Genomic DNA, 22,930 nt, shown 5'->3' with positions numbered 1-22,930 from the left:
GGCTGCCCAGCAACAGCGACATGGAACCCTCCAGAAAGGATTCAATCTGACAGAGATACGACCCATGTACTCGTACTCGCATGCAGCTAGAAGAAGGAGACGGATTCGACACGCTGGATTCGCGGCCTGAATGGAATTCCGCCACTCATACAGAGACAACGGCGCTCAACCTCAACCTCCAAGCTGAGGATTGCAAAGAGCCCAGCCCAAAAGCGAGCCCAACAGAAATCCTAAAAAGAGGCGGCAAATAAAATGGAAGCCCCGTGGAAGTTTCTGCCAAATCGTAGCGACGGCCGGTGAAGTTGAGCATTTGCCAGCGTCTAAGTGGGCGCAGAGCCAAGGGCCGTTGCGACCCCGCCAATCCGGTCGGGGCTCGGCATGTGCAAGCGCAACTGCTGACATCAACTACTGTCTTGCCGGCAATCAACCAGACTGTCAACATACTGTACCCTCGGACCCGCGTAGCCCGAGGCATCGCAGAGCCCTTTTTATCTGGAGAGCTTTTCCCGGGTACTTTGCTTTGTTCTATGTTCTATGTGATGTGCAATCTCCCACCTCGCTGCTGCTAGAATCTACAATGACGATATCCGTATCCGTACACGAATCGCGAATGCACGCTGTCCCCGTTCCCTCCATTGCCGCAAAGGCCGCCATGGCCACCATCAACGGCCACTCCAACCAGCCCGGCCCGGCATACGGCTCGCTGTACGAGGCATGTGTCGCCATGAGGGAGAAGGTTGATGCGTTCCTCGCTGAGGAGCCCGAGACGCCGCTGCTGCGAAGGGCGCAGGAGCAGGTGCGCATCTCGGTGCGCGTGGTGGAGGAGGCGCTGGAGAGGTATCGGTATGTGGTGGATTACGATGGATGCATGTGACTCCTGGGTTTGACTGGAATGGCTGACACTGGTGCGTCTACAGGCCGGGCGAGATATCCATATCTTACAATGGCGGCAAAGACTGTACGTAGAAAACGGATTGCACGTGCCAGCAGAGCTTCGGCTGCTGGCGCGCTCTCGCTGGGATATGCTTTTGAATGCTAACTATGCGCAAATAGGCCTCGTGATGCTCATCGTCCTCCTCGCCTGCTATGCGCGACGATACTCACCCCCCAAGTCTGCCCTGGGCGCCGCCGTGCCCAACGGACCGACCAAGCTGGCGCCTTTCCCCGAGAAGCTGCACGCCGTCTATATTGTTTCCGCGGATCCCTTTGCAGAGGTGGACGAGTTTGTGGAGTCAAGCAGCGCAGATTACCACTTGGACATTGCCCGCTTTATGTTGCCGATGAAGAAGGGGCTGGAGGTGTTCAAGGCGGAGAACCCTAGCATACGGGCGATTTTCGTGGGGACTCGGCGGACGGATCCGCATGGCGAGAAGTTGAAGCATTTTGACCCGACGGACGCGGGATGGCCTGACTTTATGCGGATACATCCCGTGATTGATTGGCATTACAGTGAGTGCTGCTGGTATCCCCCCTTTGATTCTGCGCGAACTGTGCAGAGCTACATACATGTATGCTAACGGAATTTGCCAAACAGCGGAGATTTGGGCTGTGAGTCTTTGCGACTGAGGCTAGATGTTTTAGATCAGGAGCTGACAAGGACATTAGTTTACTCGACATTTGGATGTTCCATACTGCCCCCTATATGATCAGGTATGCTACCATGCCCTCTCTATTCATTAGTCCCCCTTACAATGGGATTGATGGAGCTGACAAGCTTGAAAGGGATACACGAGTCTGGGCGGAAGAGGTGATACCCTGCCGAACCCTCGATTGAAGAAACAGGGCAACGGCCAAGAATTCCGACCTGCATACGAATTAATAGACGACGACGAGGAGAGACTTGGCCGGGCCAAGTAACGGGGGACAAGCAGATGTTTGATGGTGGTCTTCTATGCCACCGAGAAAGAAAATCGTTTTGCTTTCTTTTGTTCGTCTTGTTAGGAAGCAAGCCGGGTTGGAAATTTCATCAAGAGACGACTAAGAACATACAAGCAAGATCTGGAAAGAATTTTGCGAGAAATAGATTATTGGGGATTTTGGTGTACGGCGTTGACGGGGCAAAACAGCAAGTGTCCGTCAAACAGGTGTCTTTTTTTTTCTTTCTTCATCTTTCTCATTTGACACTGGGGTTTTGCACTACAGGTAGCTGGCATATACAAATCATTTTGGTTTCAGTGGGACTGTTTCATTGGATGGCATATAGCCCCACGAGGAACAGCCTGTGTTTCTCTCTCTGCTTCTATGATGTATGATGTGTACCTGCTTGCCTCGGAATGTGAGCTGAGGCTTGCATTGGCAGAAATGGAGAGGCCGGAACGGGCTTTTTGGCATAATGGAGGGGGTTGATTGTTCGGCTTTTTCCATTTTAAGATTAAGCTGGATCGAATCAACGGAGAGACGGGAAGAAAATGCAACAGTGTACGAATATGGGCTGTGCAATCTACCAATGGAAATGAGAGACGCGAGCATGATAGAGGGGGGCTTGTGAAGCTGCCCCTCATCTTGTGCGATGGAGGGGGTTTGGCGTATGGCAAGATGTGTTTTATTGTGACATTGGCCAAAAGGAGATGATGGCATCACATGCCATTGGCCGTCCGTGATTGCACGGAATGCTGACAGGGAGAGTGAAGCAGTTTTGGATTAAATGCCACAGCCAGCGATGATCCCTGGCTCCCTGTTTAGATGATGGTTACTGATTTGATGCTCGTGAGTTAAACCCCTAGTTTCCGTACACTTGTGTGTTTTAAACTTGATTTGAATCATTTTGATATACTAGCAATAGACGTCATTTATTCCATCAGCATTCATTGTGAATTGCCCCTCCCTCATCTCATCAACCTTGCCAAAATGCCCGTGGCTGTGCCGCGATAAGCGACCCAAATCTCATCTCCCCGAAAGGCAGAAATCTCACCTCTACCAACAACATCTCAAAAGTTCTGCCTGCATGAACAGAAGAAAAAAAGGGAAAGAAATAGACAAGTTGACTGGATCTTATTCCCCTGCAGCGTCAGCACCGCCTCTGCTTTCCACATTTGCTAAAGATCACCCCCCCTTGGTATTATGTGCCATCTGTGTATCCCGCACTCTTTGGGTATAGCATCACGCTCGTTTCGGCAGCTGAAAAAATGCATCTTGCGTCGTCTCAGCTGCCAAGAGGTGCTTCATGGCAGCTGAGATGCTCATCGTGATGGCCAATGAATTGCTTCAATGTGCCTTCTTTCTTTTGCATTTTCGTCTTTTGTGTGACTTCTGATGGGCATTGAATCTACAGCGTTCTTGATTACACGATGGTCTTCTCTTGGAGTATCTTGCTTCAGAATCAGTATATAAATGGCAGTTGAATCGCCATCCGAGTAACATGTTTTCAGGACATCATCACAATTGACAACTTTCTCATAAACCTCTACAAGAAACATCTCCTAAACATATACAATAACACCGCAACAATGTCTGACATACAGGTTCCTCCCGCTGTGAGTCTCTAAACTACAAACCACATCATACAGCAGTCACTTAACACCCAGAGTAGACCAAAACCAAGGACCTCGGCTTCCTCAGCAAATCCGCCGTCGACGGCGTCCTCTCCGCCCTGGGCACAAGCAATGTCTTCCTCACCGAGCTCGGCCACTGGAAGCAAGAGGCCATCAAGCGCGCGCGCGCCGGCAACGTCTGGAGCCTCGACGCCTTCATGACGCTGGCGTCGCGGGCGACGGACATTCTCGGCCGCCACGGCCTGCGGTTCGACCCGGACTTTACCATGTACGACGTCGGCACGCACAAGGAGGTGGTCCAGGATCTGCCGGACGACCAGGTGCTGGGCGTGGTGCCGCTGTTTGGCTTCTATTTCTTTGACAAGGAGAACACGAGGAGCTGGAGCTATAATGGCTTGGTCATCTATCAGATGCATTTGCTGTGCCAGTATGTTGGCGTGTGAGTTATAAACTAGATATATTACATACATATTACATATTATATATATTAAATGCACATCAAAACGTTACATACATGTACCTGTGTCAAACACACTCAGACAGATACAACTCAGAACACAATATCCCGGCATCTCACGAACTACACCCCAGACAAAACAACAAAACACCATCAACACACCCCCGTCTCCTCCCCTCTTCCCAAAAACTCCCACATTAGCCTCAAGTCATCGAAACCCCTCCAGCCATCTAGACCCTTCTTATGACGTCCCTCCGCATTCGTCCAATGCATCCTCATATGCCAGTCATGGCCTCGGCCCCCCCAAGCTAAACCCACAAAACCACCAGCACGATATTTTCCCGCATAAGCGTAGTATCTACCTACTATTTTTTTTTTTTTTTTACCAAAACTCTTGTATAATACTACCTAGTGCCAAGGGGGTTTTCGAGTCCCCTCTTTCGTTGCAAGGGGGGGCTCCCGTCTGAATGGGCACCGGAATTAGTGACTGCTACTATATATGCACACTAACGCACGAGTATGATCAAGTGCAGGCAATGTAAGGGATTCTCGACGCCGTTGTCTTCCGAGAGAGGGGGGATTTGATGCATGAAAGCTGCAAGAGGGCTAAATTAATCCCGCAGAAGTGGCATTGCGGGGGAGGGGTAAAAGTGAAGGAAGAAGAAAAGAATATTGGTGAAGATGAAAAAAAAGAAAGGAGGAGAAAATGGTGAGGGTAGAGGAAGTTGGTGAGAGAAACATGGTGACTGCAACTTGCAAGGGTCCCCAGTCCAACACTCCGTATATCCTCCATCATCTAATGATACAAGCCTCTCTTCATCTTTACTCGACGAAACTAGGACACGACAAAGAAGCAGATCCATTTTCAACCCGCAATCCTACACAAGAGGCCTCAACGCCTCCCATCCAATCACCCAATCTCTGCATCACCAAAGACGCAGGCAGTGCATCTGCAGTTCACATCACCTCCTCACCAACTCCTCATCATTGGCCACAACAGCTCCAATCAGCCGCGCCCTCATGCAATGCAAAAGCAGGTCAAAAATGCAAGGCCCAAACCCGTAACATTCTCTCGACCAAATGCTACTGCTAGTGGCCAGCTGAAGAGAATCCCCATTGTAACCTCACTCTCGTCACATTACTCGACTTTCTCTCTCAACTCGACAACGATTACCGCTTCTAACCTACAATCCGGAGACGAAAAATACGTAAAAAGTCTCATCATTTTGTATCAAGACCAACTTCCCAAGTTCCTCAGCTAGATGAGATATCCTAAGGGCGAGTGAAATCTCTTGACTAAAATCACCACCTGCTTCTTGGTACTCCCAACGCCATCTGTTGCATCCGGCCATCCATTCCTTCTTAATAAACAGTAAAAGCGAAAAAAGGGCCCAAAAAAAGAGACGCCCCGTTTACAAAATTAATCCCCAGAGGCATTTCCAGGCCATGCCTCCCTTCTCGTAACCGTCCATGACAATTAAAGTCCCCAAGCACAACCCGTTCTTCCATCTTATCCGGTCATGTTATACGGAACAATGGCCTTGTCGATTACGGGGTCCTTTCGTGCCATGTGTGTTGCCTCGGAGCCCCAGCGTGATCTCCAGCCCTCTTCTCTTTGCACCGCCTTGTTGAATGCTTCTCGACATTCCGGGGGCAGCAAGTCCCGAATCTCATCTGACACGGCGCTCAGCCCGTTGAACTGAGAGACAAAATCTGCCGGATCCGATTTTTCAACTGCAGCCAGAGCTCCTCCTGCCGCTGGTGTCTCAAAGTAGGTGTCAATGACGGAAAAGTTTCTGGCCATCTTGAGAGGGACCGGGGGAAACATGGCATCGCCTCGGGTGGCCTCTTCGTCGTGTGGTGCTACCTGCTCAATGCGCGCAAGCGTTGGCTGCATTGCAGCCGGATATTGCATAATGTTTGTGTGAATATCGTAGACACCAGCGTTGTTCAGCTTTCTAATGGCATTGATGCCTGCGTTGAATGCACTGCGAGCAATGTTAGACAGAGCTCCCCCAGAGAGTGTGTGTTAATGGCCATCTTTCACGTACCTTGCCTCTCGTGCATGCTCCAACATCCAGTTTGTGTCGTTGACGTTGACCTTGCGCTTCTTGGACTCGACCTTGCCAGTGGGCACCGGCACCGAAGGCGCATTGGTATGGTATACGGCACTGGCACCGTGCCATGCAACGTACTGGTTCTTGTTGTACGGCTCTCCCACCACGAAATGATCGTCAGGGTCGGCCAGTTGCCCCTCAATGGCTCCCTCTGCGCGGGCCAGAGTGACGGCGTAGTCATCGATGATGCGCTTGCCTCCCACGACAATCCTGGATCCAAATTCCCGAAACACCGATCGAGCCGTGACAATTCCTATTGACCGGCCCTTGTACGAGTGGGGGATGATGTCTCGCTCAATCATGTCTCGCTTCTCCTCGTCATCTACAATGATCTTGTAGAGCTTGCGGTGCTTGGTGAAGAAGAGGTAGCTGTCCCTGAAGCCAACACATCGTGCCGGCTCAGTTGACAACATGTAGAGTCGGTTGCCTCTGCCCAGCACCTTGAATGTTCGGCACCGGTAGTCGCGCCCGTCTTGTAGATTGCCCATCTTGTCAACCTTGGTTTCGCCTTCAGCGTCCTCGGGAAGGACGCATTCGTCGTCGACAATGTCGGCCACAGTGCCCTCAGCATCAATCACTTGCTCCATCTTGGGCGCTGCAGGTCCTCCCTTACGGCCGCCTCGCCCTCTCCAGCCTCCGCGACCTCTTCGACGGGGAGTATCAGCCTCCTCTTTGGTGACAGTCACCATGTTATCCCAGTCCGGCGGCCGGTTCTTGGGGGGACGACCCAGTCGCTTTCGACGGATCACGGGCTGTGGAGGCGGAGTTGGCTCCTTTGCGGAAGCCTCTGATTCGTCCTCTTCGTCGCCATCGTCGTCCTTGTCTGCGGCTTCTCCATCATCATCTCCGGATTCCTCTTCCCTGGCCTCGATCTCATCGACATCATCGTCCTTTTCGTCGGCAGAAGCATTCGCGCCCGCGTCAGCCTCGATATCGGGCATGGGCTCGTCTTCAATGTCGGCATAGCCCTTGGGCGTGCTTCCTGTGCGGCGAATTAGCTTGACTCGAATCCGCCGACTCCCCATGATTGCTATGATCGAGTGCGCTTCCGATGGCAAAGAAACGAGGAAAGGACAAAGAAAAAAAGAAAAGAAAAAAAAGAATTCAGCTGCAGATCATGTACAGGATAAACCCAAACAGATCATCTACACGAAACCAGCTCAAGGGCTCCGTCGCCAACGCAATGACTCGCAGATATTGGTAAAGAAAAAAAACGTACCAAGAGCAGCAGCAGCCTTTTTGGCCGCCGCGCGACCTGATCTCCGGCTAGGCATCGTCCCTCTTTCCTCGCTCTGCAGCGATGCCCCCGCGAGCTCTTACTCTTGCTGCTGGGAAAAACGACGCCAAACGGTCTGGAGCGTGAGCGTGAGCGTGGCCACCAATTTGTCGCCGTGCAGAGGGAAAGCAAACGTTGAAGCTGTCAGAAGGAACTGCGAAGCCTCGCGGGCGAACCAACCAGCGCCTCTCGTTTCGCTTCCCTTGTATCGCCTTTTCGCGGCGCGTTGCTTCTTAGCTCTTTGGGGCGCCGTGACCCGATTGGCTGGCCGTTTCCCACCACAGTGACCAGCTTCAACTTGACACTGTAAATCGACACTGTCCTGTCTCTTTATATGCCTATCCACGTATCAACTTACGCCGGCAAGTCAATGAAGCTCTACACGTCTGTGAGAAGAGTTGTCGATGCCTAATTGATGATTCTTTAAGCCCATGAATACACTCATCTCATCGAGAGCTGTACCCGGGAACACCAAAAAGAGCTCGTTACGTTAGATCAAACACAATCCATGCCTACACTCTGCCGTTTCTTACATACAATGAAAAAAAAAACATTCCCTTCTATCAATTGTTACAAACACAATGACAAACATCAAATTTCCACCCCATACGCCAACAATGACGATCCCGACCCTGCCCTGAATGAATCGAAGCGACCACATGCTCACTACATTTCATTACACCGTTCCCGCTCTTCGTTTGCGATTCCCATAGTCTCACAACGTGTCCCAGCCGCCATTGTTAATTTCTGCTTCCAACTTTCGACTTATCAGACTCGGAACTCCATGCTTGAGCACGGTGCTTCTGATCATGCTATCGTATCTCTTCTGATTCAAGAACAACTGACGTCCGTGGCGCAGCTGTGGATCCGTCTCGCCATACTTGTCAATGTACGGCGCAGGCGTAAATGATCCCGACTTGTGGAACAGGTAGACCGTAGAACACTTGCGTACATTAAGGAACACTCCAATGTTTCTCTGACACCTGAAGCAAAAGTTAGTCATTAAAACCCTCTTCAAGGAGGAAGGGGGAGGGGGAGATGATTATACCTTCGCATATGTTGTTGGGCACCGCCAATCTTGGATCCGTCCGTATCAGGCTTCTGACAGCATGTGCCCTGGCTGCAGAGTAACTCTCCACAGAAAAGGCAAATGATGGGGTCCGTGAGGTCTTTGCCCGTCGTGGGGCACTTTCTCCTCGTTGCTTCCTCGATCAACGTGTCGAATGTTCGCGGAAGCCCAATCAGCTCGAATATGCCTGGATGACTGACCACCGCTGAAGGAACCGAGGTGGGATAACCCTTAGTCCAGAGCACTTGATGCTTCACCCAACCTGTCACCAACGCTGGTGTAGTGCTAGGCCATCCACACGTCATCGAGTCCACCGTCATCACTGCACACATTTCATCAAATGTCGGCAGTCGCAGGGCCTCCGTGAGACGATCCAGCTCATCAGCGCCAGCATCGGACGAGATGTGGCTGTTAAAGTCCACACCGTACTTGACATGGAGGAATACCGCGCACTTTCGCAAAAATACCGTCGCGTACTTCTTCACAAAAGAATACCATCCCTCCAAGGTATCAACTCCTGGCTGCTGGAAGCCTCGGTTCTCTCCCAAGTCTGGGACCATGGCATCTACGCCAGCCATTGCCTGATACTCCACGCTAAGTCTGCTGAGGGCCAGGGCGAAGTCGGCAAAGTTGTTCATGGCTGGGTCTTGGGTCTGCCGGGTTGCCAGCGTGCCAAACCACAAGCCCACGGGCATATTGCGGCCCATGTGGAAGACGACCTTCACAATCTCAGCCAGGTAGCATAGCCTGACAACATGCATGATGTCAACCTTTCCGGCCGGCACCAATGCGTAGCTGCATTCTACCAGAAAGATGAAGGGGTCCGTGGTTAGCAACGGTGGGTAGCTATACAGCCGCCGACGCGCATCTCCAGCCTCTGCTCCGAAATGCTGCGCCATGAACAGCTGACCATGCTGTTGCTCCGCGTCTGCAATGAACTCGCTCTCTATTCGACCCCCCGGATGTGGATGTCGGCCTCCTATCTTAATGTATGCCGAGGTGGTTTCCGCCAGAATTCGCAAGTGAGCTATCACCTGTTCCGGGATCTTCTCAATCAAGGTCATTCCTGGCTGTGCTTCAATTCCACGCTGTTGGATCTCCACTTCAGAAATTGAGAATCCGACCACTTGAACCAGCGTATCACTCGCGTGCAATTCATCGCCCGCTTGCAGCTTATCTACGGGGTAACGTGTGTCCAGCTTATTGACAACCAACGTATCCCTTAGTCGATGGTAGGCGGATAAGAGTTCTGAGAATAGCTGACCATTGCCAGCGCCAGATGGCTGATTGGCGCCTGCTTCTGAGGTCTCCGCGGCGGCGGCCGAGTTTGAAGAGCTACCCGATGCCCCTAGCGTTGCTGATGATCGTGCATCTAGATCATCCTTAACCCACATCGGCTCCAGGCGAGGCTTTGATGGCGTCAGCGTCTGCAGTAAGCTCCCGGGGAGGCTTGGTGTGTCAATATCGGGCAGTTTTGAATCATCCATCTCGCGAGCCTTGCTACCGCCGAAAGGGTAGGATGATATTTGCTTGTCTAGGAAATCCTCAAAACTCTCTTCTGCTTGGAGATTCCCGGGGTACGACTCCTCTAACCCCTTCCAGACAATAGGAACAAAAGCATTGCCCAGGGCCTTGCAAAGAGGACACACAAACTCGTTACGAAGAATGTTCTCAGGGTGATGCCGCGCGATTTGATGGGTATGTCGACGATTGGTTGCCTCGTAGTACTGCTCAAAGCAACGGTAGTGCATCATATGCCCACAACTGCTGGCCACTGGTCCTGCTCGAGAGAGCGACCCCTTGAACCCCCTTCCAATAGTCTGCCGTTCGGCGAGGAACGTCTCTCCATGGGAATTCAGCTTCTCGACCATCTTTCTGTTTTCTTGAGCAATGCCAAAGGGACGAATGTCCTCTGCTGACCTGTCGAGATTGCATGGAGTTTGTGAAGCTTCCCGGACAAGATCGGGGTCCTGGAAATCCGTTTGGCGAAGAATGAGACTCTCACTTAGGAGGGCGAAAGTACCATACAGACGTCGGTCGTCGGCTTCCTCCTGACACAGGATGCAGGTTCCTGTTGGATATTTCCAGTTGTGCTTCCGGTCTTCTGCTTGTTCCATGGCTTCTTCGTCCTCATCAAGATCCGACCCCCAATCAATGGAGCCTTGATTCTCCAAGAAGCTCTTCTGTTGCTGCTGAAACTGTGCCATAACTTTGGCCTGGCGATTCATTGCCGCTTGCTTTCTTCTTTCGCGCTCTTCATCGGCAGAAATGTTTGCTGGAGACGCAGTACTGACGCGGTCTACGGGCAATCCGAGCTTCACGAATTCTGCATTAAATGCCCCCGGTCGTTTCTGCTTAAGGCGCTTGAGGACAAGGGATATCTTGGGATGAACTGCCTTGAAATCCTCATTGGTGGATAGCATATCCAAGAGCGAAACAATGGTCCTGGCGTTACTTGCGTCGGGCATGAAGTTGCTTCGGGCGACTCGTGTGAGCGCTGTGTGGACAAATGATTTGGGGGGTTTTCCCGAAACATCAGTCTCAGCACTGTCATCTTCCATAGTGGCGAGTAAAACGAGATGAAGAACAACCTGCAAAAAGGTTTCGATCCTAGTGCTGGGCACAAGCGGTGTAAACTTGTGCGCACTAAGAGCGTACAGCAAGGAATAATAAATGACCTGTGCAAAGACACCCGTGCTGGTGAATTCGGCGAGATGTTGGAATAGACCGGACGGTATCGGTCGAAGCTTGGGCTCAAATACGATTTCTTCTACAGTCTTTCCCGTCTTCTTGGCCATCTTTTTGCGGTAAGCAAGCTCGGACTCCTCGCGCTGATTCTTGTTATAGTGAGCAATATAAGGGTCGATTTCTTCGATGAATTCTTGGCGGAGTTCAAAGGTGCCCACATCAGATACGCCTTCCGGAGGCTTGAAAGAGGCCATTTCATCCAAGACTTGTGGGAACTCTTCTGACTCTTGGTATTTTTCCGGAAGCTTCTGACAAACCTCGTTAAACGACAGTGGCTTGAGGCACAAGACGTGAATGATATCCCGGCGCATGGCCAGCAGACGAGAATTCGGCTCGTCTTCTGGAGCAATTAAGCATGTACGGTCGCTCAGGAGAACAATGAGGAGATGAATCATATCCTCAACGACGTCGAGGTGCTGAGTATCATCTTGAGCTTCTGACAGAACCTCAAAAATACCCTTTACCCAATTTTCCATTCCGAATCGGTCAATAATGGATGCCAAGACTCGAGCCGGATCACAGACTACCATGGCCGTTTGCAAAAGGAAAATGTCTCGGTGATGACAGACATCTCTCTGCCCAACGCCACGATAAGTGCTGGCCTGATGGCGAAGACTGATGCCATTTCGAACCCACATATTAGCCTTGATCTGAGCCAACCAAGCACAAACTCGGAGCGGGTAATCAAAGACGGCCATCAAATAATCCTCAGGGCTGTACTCTTTCTTGGGGATCTGCAAAGGCCCTATGGTCATGAGCCTTGGCTTCGACTTGAGTTCCTGTCTAGTGAAGCTCAAGAGAGAGCGCATCTTTGATGCCGGAAGAGACCTTCCGCACTCGATCAGCCAAGACAAGGTGTAATGCAACCCGTGGTGGAAGCTGATGGCATCTTTCTCGACAACAAATTTTACAACATCATACGATTTGCCTTCGACATCGAACTCCAAGTCGTTTATCGTCTTGAACCTTACTTCGTCTTTGATCTCTGCTTGTTTGAACCTGAGTCGATCCGCGCCAACGGAGTTGAATGTGGCAGCTTTGGCGGCTACGCGGATGGCGTTCATGAGATTGCGCATCTCGCCAGGCGGGCAATGCCGGAATGCCTCAGCTAAGTTCCTTGCTTGCAAGTTGATCTGCCTGGTGACTAGAGAAGCCGTAATCCAGGAATCAGCTTCATATTCAACGTGCTCGACGACTGCGCGAACGTTGGGTCCAATGCCTTGGTGAAGCTTCACCAAATCTAGAAATTGCATCAGGTATCTTGGTTCGCTTCTGAGCCGCTCCTGAACATGTTGAGAACTGAAGAGATATTTCAAATCTTGATAGAAGTGATACATGCGCCTATTAGTGACAGATCCGCTATCAAATGCTAGAACAGCAATGGGCGAGAGATCCCACGGGTGGCCAACTTGTCTGGTCGTCAAGAATGTAAACAGAATTGCCAGCAAGCTGGTCAAAAAGTTACCTCGCTCTACTACTTCGGCAGTGATGGATGCCGTCGTCAGCATCTGGAGAGAGAGGTTGATGATGGAATGGTCTGGTTCCCTGTCGCCAACGAGATACAGCTGAGCTAGGATGGTGTAGAGGCTAGCGAATCGAAGGGCCACAACTCGCTTGAACTCAGGAATCTGGACTACCGTGGAAATATAGAGGGCGCGGAGGTCATTTCTTGCCCTTTTCCACATTCGCAGGTCGAAAAGAAGCAGCCAGTCTAAGCGAACCCGCTGGAAAACATCCTCTGCCGGCGGCACGTTCCTCGATTGTGTATAGGCTGTTGGAGTTTCGAGCCAGTAGAGCCCGGGGTTGGGCATCAGCTTTTCCGACTTGCCAGGTGTTTTAGGGATTTTTACGTTCGCTTTTGAGTATATACTTTGAGAAATGAGAGGCTCTTGCATGTCAGAATCGGATGGCGTAGTCTCACGTTGCTGAGTAGTCTGAGTCGTTTGCTCTTGTGCCTGCTCGGGAGCAGCTGCAGGAACAGGCGGAGGCGGAGGCGGAGGCGGATATCCAGCCAGAGTGGCCTCGTCCTCTTCCAAAGCCTCGTTGGGCCTCAATGCCATGTCTACTTCAGGAACGTCGCCCTGTGCGTCTACCATCATAACGTCATCATCACCATCATCCGAGATGGAGCGATTCTCATCGTCGTCATCCTCCTCCTCATCATCGTCCATATCTGCATCGTCGTCATCGTCATCGTCATCATCTCCGTCATCAGCATCTAATGTTAGGCCTTGAGCACCGGCCGCAGCTTGCAGAGCGAGAATAAATCGGGCGTTAACATTGTGCATTCTGGCTCTTGTTTCAAGCCGCTGGTCGTCTGCCTCCTCGTCGTCAATAAGGCCCAGAGTATGGGTTGCGGCGCTTCCTTTCCTCCAGGGCTTCATCAGCTCTTCGCATATGGTTCGTCGAAGGATGTGGTTATCGTGGCCAACTGAGCAACCCGATATGTCACTTAACCATTCGATCAATGTACCACACATCTGTTCTCGAAATGTGTCTCTCGCTGATCGAATGGTGACTGTGACTCTGATGGACTCCAATGTTTTGGCCATTTGTAGCAGTCGGTCAACATCGTCCAAAAATATCAAAAGGCTTCGCCCAACTGCGTCAGTTTCCCAGGCATCCTTATTGGCCTGTTTTCGAGATTTCCTACAAGCCCTGGCTACCTGATCTCTAACCTCATCAACAGTGTGCTTTTCGTCATTCCATAGCACTAGTGCATAATCCGTACAAGCTTGAGCATCAGACCCGTAATATGTCGACTTTAAACGAGATGCTTCTTCGTCCTTCAGGATCGAATCCTTCGTTTTTGTTTGACGCAACTGCTCGGGCGAACAAGAGACAACATCGCAGATATAATCGAACGCTCTCCCAACTGTCATCTGTACACTGTTGACGAGATCTTCAGGGAGCGAGTCAGGTTTGGCGGCACCGCCCATGTCAGAAGCAGAGGCCAGATCAGAGTGGATGGTGCAGAACAGCGGCGTCTTCCAAGCCTCATCGTCTCCGCAGTCACAGCAGCCACTGTTTCCCACTGAGATCTGAATTCTTACCATGTGCCCCGTATGATCCGTTGCATCAAAGCATCGGCTACAGAGGCAGCATGTCTCGTCCGTCCCGCAAGTCCTGCACATATACGACGCCTCGCCAGGCTTGAAGATGTGGCCGCATCGTTTCCCTCGAGCCGCCTCTGTGTATTCAGCACCTTCAACAGCGCCCTGAGCGTCGCCAAGCTTCAGGCTGTCGGACGGTCGACCCTCGGGGAACAGAAGTCGCATATGTTCATGGTTGCCGCCAGCCAAAGACCAGAAGAGGCTGGTTAGGAGCTCTCGGGAAGCTTCCTCTGTATAGCGATAGTTGAATCGCGCCGGTAGGTCTGCCAGTAGCTGGCAGAGCTGCTGCTCCTGAGTAGATAAAGTATTCTCCATTCTCATGAGCTCATGATGCAGCGTCGCTATGCAACTGGCCGAAGGCGTTTGCGCAATGCGGGAGGTGGGGGTTCTTTTGGTAGTGTCAGCTCTAGGTGAGCAAATGCTCGATAGAAATGACGAAGTAGTTCTGGAGCTGGAAATAGGCTGGCTAGTGCGGTAGATAAAGTATCAACAAGGATTGAGGGCGTAGATGTATCTGCAGCGTCGATGTTGTGGGTATGCAAATATACCAGTACGATGTGCGATTTGTTTTGATTGAAAAAAGTTGATTTGTCTTGAAGCGGCGAAGATTGTTGCTACCTAGCGGCAGCTGTCAGGCGGTGCTACAAGGTCTGGCAGCACCTAAAGCTGGGTGGCCGCCACCAATTTTCAGACAGCCCTGGAGCCCTTTTACATGTACCTTTGCCCCTCGGTGACGAGGAGTCAATACGTCAGTTGGCGCTGGAGCAACGTTCGAGTCGCCCCACGGAAATGAATGAATTAATCACATGTGACTTGTTGTTGTATAGCAAAAGTATTACGGAGAACTACCAGAGAATCATTTCATAGCGAGACCACGGGTCGCGAGGGTGTTTGTGCACAGGCACGGGGGCTCAGTAAATGACATCGTATGACCGCAAAGTTAACGTGGGCCGGATGCCAAGGACAATAGAGCAGTGATACGGATCCAAAAGAAAAAAAGAGGTTGTGAATCGTTCTATTCCTTGTTTATTTTGTACATTTTCCCCAGACAGTCCCATGTTGCACCCATTCTAGCCATAGTAACAGGAGTTTGCATGGTGTCTTTACTCCTCGTCCTCGCCGCCCTCAATGTACTTGTGTCGGATGTCCTTCCATTGACGCTGGTCTCCTGGTTAGCTCTCGGCCGGCAATTGCCTCGTTTTGCCTCGTAACTTACGCCTCGGTTGTTGTTGTCCCAGATCTTGTTCATGGTGGCGTTGAAGCCGCTGTTGCACCATTAATTAGCCATTTGCTCTGTCCCGAGGCTCGATCGACATTGTAGGTTTCTCATACATCTCCCAGGCGAAGCCCGCACCGAAAACGGCCGCAAGCATGGTGTAGTTCTTGCGGAACACGGTACTGTAGAGTTATGTGTTAGGATGTCGGATGTGCGTTCGTTGATTCGCTGTCGTTGCGACTTGCCTGTAGATAGACTGTGCGAGAGACTGCGCATGTGCGCGATTAGCTCGTGATGCGATAACAGAGCAGACTGAGTTCCTTTGATCCTTACCATTTTGGCTTTGGCGAGCAATTGAATGCTTCTGATGCAGTCGCGATTGCGTAGAGACCGAGGTACTGTCGTTGGCGGGTTTTTTAAGAGGTTAGGAATGGCCTCAGAAGAAGTTCTGCTAGGGAAATCCGCGAGGTCGCAAGCAGAAAGTAAGCAACGCTGATTGGCCGGCGGTAACCTGAAATTCCGCTCCACAATTTCAACCCGGCGCCTCCCGCCTCCCGCCTCAGTCAATTCTCTGCATTACTTACATGCATTGCAGTGCGATTTTCTCTTTTTTTTCTGTCATGTTCTAACTCTGTCTTGAAAGGGAAATTCAGTTACTTGAAGGCCTTTTCCCCCCCTTCTTTCCCCTGAATTTTCTTCCATCCCTGCCTACTTAAATCCCTTGCGACACTATAATGGTCCTCTCTTCGTTTGACTCTCCTCTACATTTTGTACCTAAGAAGCCTCTTTTAAACCTGAACGTTATGTGTACCTACCGTCTGTTTCGTGTGCAGTCATTTACCTATGTATTATCAGGAAGGTATATGTCCAGGTAGCTGTTGTGACTGACCTCCACCCTTCCCATCTGTATCTCAGCATTGTGTCGTGATCCCTCCGGAGGCACCACTTCCGCTCATCTATATCAGTAGCCCTACAAATTTCGAATGGTATATATAAGTAGGAACCATTGATTCACGGTTGCTATGTCATGAAAGCCATCTCACTCGTACCTCCCACAAAAGTGCAATAAACTTAGATAGCATGCTGCTGAGTCAAGGCCGAGGATATATGTCCTAACCACGTACGGCGGTCAATTCTCCTTTCGTAATTATTCACATTGCATCCTTTAAAATACCACCGCATTGCCCAAACCATGGCCTCACATTATTCCTCACATTATGACAATCAACAGTTTGCCGACATCGTCTACCGAATGGGTCGTCTGGAGACAAGAGTGGAAGCTCTATCCAAGAGCATGAACGATGTTGTCGCCACGCGTTTGGTCGGGGTGGAGGCCAGATTGAAAAGCATAGAGGGGCAGTTGAATGATGTGGGAGTTTACATGGACGAAGCAACCAGAGTAATGAAGTTGGCAGCGATATCACGAATGGCCGCGTGAGTTCCATATCGGCATCAATGGCATCTACATTGGCAGCTAACTCAGCACGTTTGCTGGCGCAGAGAACATAATGCCCAAGCACGAGACCAAAATAGCTATATCACAAGCCCCGAGATGCATATCTGCCCACTTCGAAACCGCGACAATAATACCCAAGTCGCCTGTCCGAAAACTTTGACTGAGCTGGAAGCCTGGGGTCGTAAGTTATTGAGATCTGATGCTCATCTGTATCCAGAGTGTTGATTCCGTCTTAGCGGACCAAATGGCTAAGCTATTGAACGAACTGGGAGAGGATTACAGAATTGTTGCGGATATAGATCGTGTGAAATGGGTCCTCGGAATTCGAATCGGGAAGAATGCGCAACGCTTCGACTGAATCGGACACACATGGGCTCTGGAAGTATATTCACATGGAGAATAGCATGGCTGGATGTTTGGGGCATACTATGGTTTGCATGACCAATGAGTACTCGAGATTGGCTGCGATTCTTATATTGAAGAGCCACGACTTTGCCAATGTGCCTTCCAAATTTGGTAGTCTCGGTGTGCATCATGTATGCTAGGATGTGGCTATGTTAGAATTTGGAATCAAGAAACTCGGACAGATAGTTTTTGTTCTATTCTATTTTTTCTTTCTCTCTTTCTTTTGTTCAATCGAGTCTGAAAATCCGTGATCACTACTGAATCATGTGCTAGGATACAGGTGCCAGCTCTTTGAAATAGCGCCATCCCGGTATATAGGCGCATGTAGGGGGTTGTTCATGAAATACCAAGGTGAGAACAACATCGTCAACATGTGCTTCTAACAGGCCAAACCCAAGATAAGCTCAGCCACTAGCAGCGTAACGCAGAACGAAAGAGTGGGGGTGCGTTGGGCCACATTTTCTCCGTCCTGCGTGGTCACGCCTCGGTTCTCATCCGAGCTTCAAGTTGTTTTGCAGACTGTAGGCACTGTGTTGCCTGAGTGCTGCTGCATCGAACATCGCCTGGCCAATCCGTAGTTGTGCCTGAGAGGATTAGTTTTATGCCATTGGAAGCCTGTGCATCCGAGCCGTCAATTCAACAGGCTGTGTGATTGGGCACGGCTGAGTCACTGCGAATCAAACATCCTCGCTGCCTCACGACATACCTTCTCAGAGCATCGTGCCTGCAGCCTCGACAATGGCACCCTCTACCACAAATTCTGGTATTACAACAGACGAGGCCAGCGGAGAGCGTCACATTCCAGAGTCTATTCGAGCCGACGGGAGCAAACGCAAGGCCATCAAGATCCGACCCGGCTACCAACCCCCCGAAGATGTCCAGGTCTACAAGAATCGTCCCGCAGAAGCCTTTCGGGAGCGAGGAAAGCGAATAGGCATACCTGGCGCTGCCTCGGCGCAAGATGAGAAGCCAGACCAAGGCTCGGCCGCGAGCAATAAGAATGCGAAACGCCGAGAGGCCCGCAAAAAGGCCAAGGCGGCTGGCGACGGTGAGGGCGAGGCCAAGGAAGACACAATTGCAGCTACGCAAGATGGCCAGCCCAAGGTGGAAGAGGTTGATCCTGAGGTTGAGCGCGAGAAAAAGGCTAGAAGTCTTAAGAAGAAACTCAAGCAAGCCAAGGAGCTCAAGATGAAGAAGGATGGAGGCGAAGGTCTGTTGCCCGAGCAGATCGCCAAGGTCATCAAGATCAACGAACTCATTCGCGAATTGGATGCCCTTGGCTTTGATGCAGACGGCGAGCCGAAGACGGAGACGAAAGATGGCGTAGCGGAGGGCAGCGAGAACAACAAATGAAGGGCATTTCTGCACGAGACAATCCAAACAAGGGAACCCCGCCGTCCTCAGTCGATACGTTTAATACCACGCCAATCACAGGAAGGGAGCTCTTTGCAGCTACAGTTGGAGGGATCCTTCAAGTTTCGCCAGCCCAGAGTCCAGCGCGCAGGTTGAAGGCACATTATTGGGGATGCCGGTTACAACGAGGGGCCTGGAGGGCTTCTACAGCTTTGAGACTTGGAGTAGCGGGGCATTGAAAGATCCCTGTACGTCTATCCCAGGAGCATGGGGTAGATAAGGCTTTGAGATATGGTCCATGTATATAAGACATCTACGCGCCTACAACTCATAGTACTCCATACCTACACTGCCATTATGTTTAATTGGTTGAAGCAAGCACACGCATTCGCTCTCTTTGGCTCTCTTTGCTCGTAACGTGGGATGTAGTCCATCAGTCTTCCGGAGTAGTAGGTAGTACGCTCCTAGGGTTAGATCAAGCACTTGTAGCGCTGAATGAAACACCTATTAAATCCGAGAAAATATGCGCAACCATTAATTTAGCACAAAAATAAATAAGACGATGATTCATCATGGTGATAACTACAGAGAGACGGAATGAGCAGTACCAAAGGTTGGACGTGAAGCACGCTGGCTGGAGGGGTCCGAGCTGCAACATGGAAGTACTAGGTAGTGCCGATCTTCTGCCGAGAAGTAGTGGCAGGGATTAGCTCAAGGCTCCAACGAGTGAGGTAAGCCTCCACGATTTCAAAGAGCAGCCACCAAGACCCGATCTGGCACAATCACCTCTGGCAAGCTCCCAACGAACCGACGCGAAACACACCGGAATTGACAGCACACACTCCAGAATAATATACCACCATCGTTGCAGCTCCCCCAATCATGTCTGCGGAAGAAGAGCGCCAGGCGGCCCTCAACGCCTACCGGGCGAAGCTCATCGAGTCCCGCGAATGGGAAGCAAAGCTGAAGAACCTACGGCTAGAGATCAAGGACCTACAGAAAGAATATGACCGGACAGAGGAGAATATCAAGGCACTTCAGAGTGTAGGACAGATTATTGGAGAAGTCCTGAAGCAGCTGGATGATGAGAGATGTAAGGCCACTTGCTACGGGCCTTGAGATGGGAAGCTGTTTCCAAGAATGATGCTAACCTTGAGCGCTTTCTAGTCATCGTCAAAGCGTCATCGGGTCCCCGGTATGTTGTCGGCTGCAGATCCAAGGTCGACAAAACGAAGATGAAGCAAGGCACACGTGTCGCGCTCGATATGACGACGCTCACGATCATGCGTATGCTCCCGCGAGAGGTCGATCCCCTAGTCTACAACATGTCACTGGAGGACCCTGGCCAGGTCAGCTTTGCAGGAATTGGTGGTCTTAATGACCAGATTCGAGAGCTGAGAGAAGTTATCGAGCTTCCCTTGAAGAATCCAGAGCTCTTCCTCAGAGTGGGCATCAAGCCGCCCAAAGGTGTCTTGCTCTACGGTCCTCCCGGAACAGGGAAAACCCTCCTAGCCAGAGCAGTTGCAAGCAGTCTGGAGACAAATTTCCTGAAAGGTGAGTGGGGTTTGACAGATGGGAGCGAGCTCTGAGTGGAAGAGCCAGGCTGACAGCTCCTAGTTGTTTCATCGGCCATTGTCGACAAATATATAGGAGAATCGGCGAGATTGATCCGAGAAATGTTTGGCTATGCCAAAGAACACGAGCCCTGCATTATTTTCATGGACGAAATCGATGCCATCGGAGGACGACGATTTTCCGAAGGTACCAGTGCCGATCGTGAAATCCAGAGAACCTTGATGGAGCTTCTCAACCAGCTGGACGGATTCGACTACTTGGGCAAGACAAAGATCATTATGGCTACAAACAGACCGGATACCCTAGACCCCGCGCTGCTGCGTGCTGGTCGTCTGGACCGAAAGATTGAGATCCCGCTACCGAACGAGGTTGGTCGACTGGAGATTCTCAAGATCCATGCCTCTTCTGTTGTCATTGATGGCGACATTGACTTTGAAAGCGTTGTCAAGATGAGTGATGGGTTGAACGGAGCTGACTTGCGAAACGTGGTCACTGAAGCGTGAGTTTTCTACCCACATCCCAATGACGAGATCTACGGAGCAACCCCTTGCTAACAAAGAGAAAAACAGTGGTCTGTTTGCCATCAAAGACTACCGAGAGTCTGTCAACCAGGATGATTTCAACAGGGCGGTGCGCAAGGTGATGGAAGCGAAGAAGCTAGAGGGCAAGCTTGAGTATCAGAAGCTGTAAGAGCGTTTCTAGGCAGGGTCATTGAAGAAGGGTTTCTGGCGCCAGTGGAAAAAGGATACCGATACGGGTACTTTTTAGGACTGTATAATAATGAATGATGTAGATGCAAATGCTGAGTGAGCTCTTGGCATAGGAATGACATGCATCAGCAACTACCTGGTATTATTCAACTCAGCCTCCCAAGGCATCTATCCATCTGTTGATGATGGTGATAGTCCTGGCATCAGGGGCGTGGTGTTGATAGGTAAGACTGACATGCTTGTAGATATTTACGGAGTACGGAGTGCTACACGATTACAGGGCCTCGGCATGTTGGTCTTGTTTCTCTGGCGTTTCTAATAAAGTAGTCAAAGTGTTGTGCCATGGCTGGATTTTGGCTGAGCACATGTCAGCCCTGCAATTGCCGCATCAAGTCATGCGATAACGAATTTGCAGCATGAAAAATGCTAGCATGACCACTAAGTAGGGCGGCTGAACTTGCTCCCTCCTTTTCCTGCTGTGAAGGAGCAAGGCAGACTGGCGATTATTATTGCTGATGTCAGAGTCAGAGGGAGATAATACCAGTAGCAGTAAGGTGGCATATTTTAGTAGAGGCCGGACTTCCAATGAGAGGCAAGCCACAGAGCATGTTTTCCCTACTTGTTGTTGTTGTTTGCTCTCCTCGTCGCGTTTTCTACTTGTTTTGTGTGTGTTTTTGTTGGGGGTGCGGTTTGCGTGATCCGAAGGATGGTTCAACTACGCAGGCTAACTGGAGGAAGCAACAGATCCATGGTGGCTTCGCGGAGATTACAGCACATTACTAGACGTTTACTAATAATAAAACGCCGTAGAAAGGAATATTTGAGATATCAAGAAGAGAAAAAATTGCACCGCGGCTGTCGAAATTGTGTAGACTCCATATCTCAGCGGCGCAAACAGAGTGATGCTATTCTTGGAAATAAGAAAAAGAGAGCTGAGCTAACGAACCGTTACTAAGGGGTGCTAGGGGCAAATCAATGAGGCTGTGAAAGGAACCTTCTCAGCACAAGCGCGATCTGGATTGTTCGGGGACGGCGCCAAGCAAGGGTGTAGATTGAGTGCGTCGCTTTCATCGTTTGCTTGGCCTGGACGATCAGAAGGCGCGGGCTATGCATTAGTGATTGCTTGCTTTGCCGTTGGTAGCGAGTCGGAGCGATAGCGTTATCACGGGCATACGAGGCTGCAATTTTATCGACGGGCCGGGGGGGCTATTTTCAGCATGAGACTCCGTATTTTGGCACAAAGGATGCCGGCCGTCTCTAGGTGCAGTGCCGGCAGAAACGGACAGGGGTGGTTTCTATCGGGAGAGGGGGGAAGGGGAAAAAAACCCAGAACAAAGATGGATGTGTGTACCTGGCCGAAATACGAAGTTATGACGTCTCCAGGAGGTGCCACAGAAGGATTTGCTCGTGCGGCACCAGAGGCGATTTTCTTCGTTTTCTACCTGATTCGATATTTTCTGAATCAAAATCGTGAAACCTGTGCCTGACTTTTTAATGGGTCTGTCAGTGCTTGGAGCAGCTTACTTGCCCACATAGAAAAAACGGGAGGGCTACGGAGTAATACTGGCGAACCGTCAGTTGAACGGGCTTTTGGACGGAGCATAGTACGGATCCTGTCTTGTCTGTGTAAGACGCCTTTAGCACGGCTCGAGCGAGGGGATTGGCCGGAATCAGGGTCGGGCGGTGGCATGGTGGTGAGTCGCTGGTGGACGCCACACGAGGCTCCTTTTCCCCTTGATCTAACGCATTCAGAGGACGACATGGATGGCGAGAAATGCTAGCGTCAGGTTTTGCCAGTTTAGCGGCGAGGGCTAGCCTTGGAACTTGCGTTGCCGGCAGCGAACCGTTGCTGGGGCGAAGGGGGATGCTTGGCCGGAGGGCTTTTGATGGCGGTTTTTTTTTTTGGCGGGCGAGGGGTCTGTGCCTGGTCGGTGCGAGCGAGGG

General features: G+C 50.9%; 8 protein-coding genes across 8 annotated transcripts; 5 read left to right on the top strand and 3 right to left on the bottom strand.

Annotated features, from left to right (window-relative positions):
• Nucleotides 1–652: 652 nt before the first annotated feature.
• On the top strand, nt 653–1,857 carry TRIVIDRAFT_143207 (uncharacterized protein; the record flags this gene model as incomplete). Its single annotated transcript, XM_014105164.1, has 6 exons — nt 653–843; nt 918–958; nt 1,054–1,449; nt 1,535–1,548; nt 1,606–1,650; nt 1,723–1,857. 6 exons carry the CDS (start codon nt 653–655, stop codon nt 1,855–1,857), a joined length of 822 nt encoding a protein of 273 aa, XP_013960639.1.
• A 1,530-nt stretch (nt 1,858–3,387) lies between these two features.
• On the top strand, nt 3,388–4,005 carry TRIVIDRAFT_79769 (uncharacterized protein; the record flags this gene model as incomplete). The annotated part of the gene is made up of 2 exons (XM_014105163.1): nt 3,388–3,473; nt 3,530–4,005. The coding sequence occupies 2 exons, from the start codon at nt 3,447–3,449 to the stop codon at nt 3,932–3,934; spliced, it is 432 nt and encodes a 143-aa protein (XP_013960638.1).
• Nucleotides 4,006–5,458: 1,453 nt separating this feature from the next.
• TRIVIDRAFT_35805 (uncharacterized protein) lies at nt 5,459–7,090 on the bottom strand (the record flags this gene model as incomplete). Its single annotated transcript, XM_014105162.1, has 2 exons — nt 5,459–5,936; nt 6,000–7,090. The coding sequence occupies 2 exons, from the start codon at nt 7,088–7,090 to the stop codon at nt 5,459–5,461; spliced, it is 1,569 nt and encodes a 522-aa protein (XP_013960637.1).
• A 966-nt stretch (nt 7,091–8,056) lies between these two features.
• On the bottom strand, nt 8,057–14,586 carry TRIVIDRAFT_35175 (uncharacterized protein; the record flags this gene model as incomplete). The annotated part of the gene is made up of 2 exons (XM_014105161.1): nt 8,057–8,324; nt 8,390–14,586. The coding sequence occupies 2 exons, from the start codon at nt 14,584–14,586 to the stop codon at nt 8,057–8,059; spliced, it is 6,465 nt and encodes a 2,154-aa protein (XP_013960636.1).
• Nucleotides 14,587–15,256: 670 nt separating this feature from the next.
• Nucleotides 15,257–15,882, bottom strand: TRIVIDRAFT_86452 (uncharacterized protein; the record flags this gene model as incomplete). Its single annotated transcript, XM_014105160.1, has 5 exons — nt 15,257–15,431; nt 15,488–15,536; nt 15,604–15,669; nt 15,733–15,755; nt 15,821–15,882. 5 exons carry the CDS (start codon nt 15,821–15,823, stop codon nt 15,375–15,377), a joined length of 198 nt encoding a protein of 65 aa, XP_013960635.1.
• Nucleotides 15,883–16,679: 797 nt separating this feature from the next.
• TRIVIDRAFT_218588 (uncharacterized protein) lies at nt 16,680–17,301 on the top strand (the record flags this gene model as incomplete). The annotated part of the gene is made up of 3 exons (XM_014105159.1): nt 16,680–16,921; nt 16,988–17,124; nt 17,180–17,301. The coding sequence occupies 3 exons, from the start codon at nt 16,680–16,682 to the stop codon at nt 17,299–17,301; spliced, it is 501 nt and encodes a 166-aa protein (XP_013960634.1).
• Nucleotides 17,302–17,874: 573 nt separating this feature from the next.
• Nucleotides 17,875–19,064, top strand: TRIVIDRAFT_215280 (uncharacterized protein; the record flags this gene model as incomplete). Its single annotated transcript, XM_014105158.1, has 1 exon — nt 17,875–19,064. One exon carries the CDS (start codon nt 18,087–18,089, stop codon nt 18,699–18,701), a length of 615 nt encoding a protein of 204 aa, XP_013960633.1.
• Nucleotides 19,065–19,482: 418 nt separating this feature from the next.
• On the top strand, nt 19,483–21,099 carry TRIVIDRAFT_111074 (uncharacterized protein; the record flags this gene model as incomplete). The annotated part of the gene is made up of 4 exons (XM_014105157.1): nt 19,483–19,794; nt 19,869–20,255; nt 20,319–20,775; nt 20,846–21,099. 4 exons carry the CDS (start codon nt 19,584–19,586, stop codon nt 20,964–20,966), a joined length of 1,176 nt encoding a protein of 391 aa, XP_013960632.1.
• Between the last annotated feature and the right edge of the window lie 1,831 nt (nt 21,100–22,930).

This window comes from Trichoderma virens, assembly GCF_000170995.1.
Source record: "Trichoderma virens Gv29-8 chromosome Unknown TRIVIscaffold_2, whole genome shotgun sequence".
NCBI classification, from domain to species: Eukaryota; Fungi; Ascomycota; class Sordariomycetes; order Hypocreales; family Hypocreaceae; genus Trichoderma; species Trichoderma virens.
Note: the sequence above shows the minus strand (reverse complement) of the source record. Positions and strands in the feature narration are given on the sequence as shown.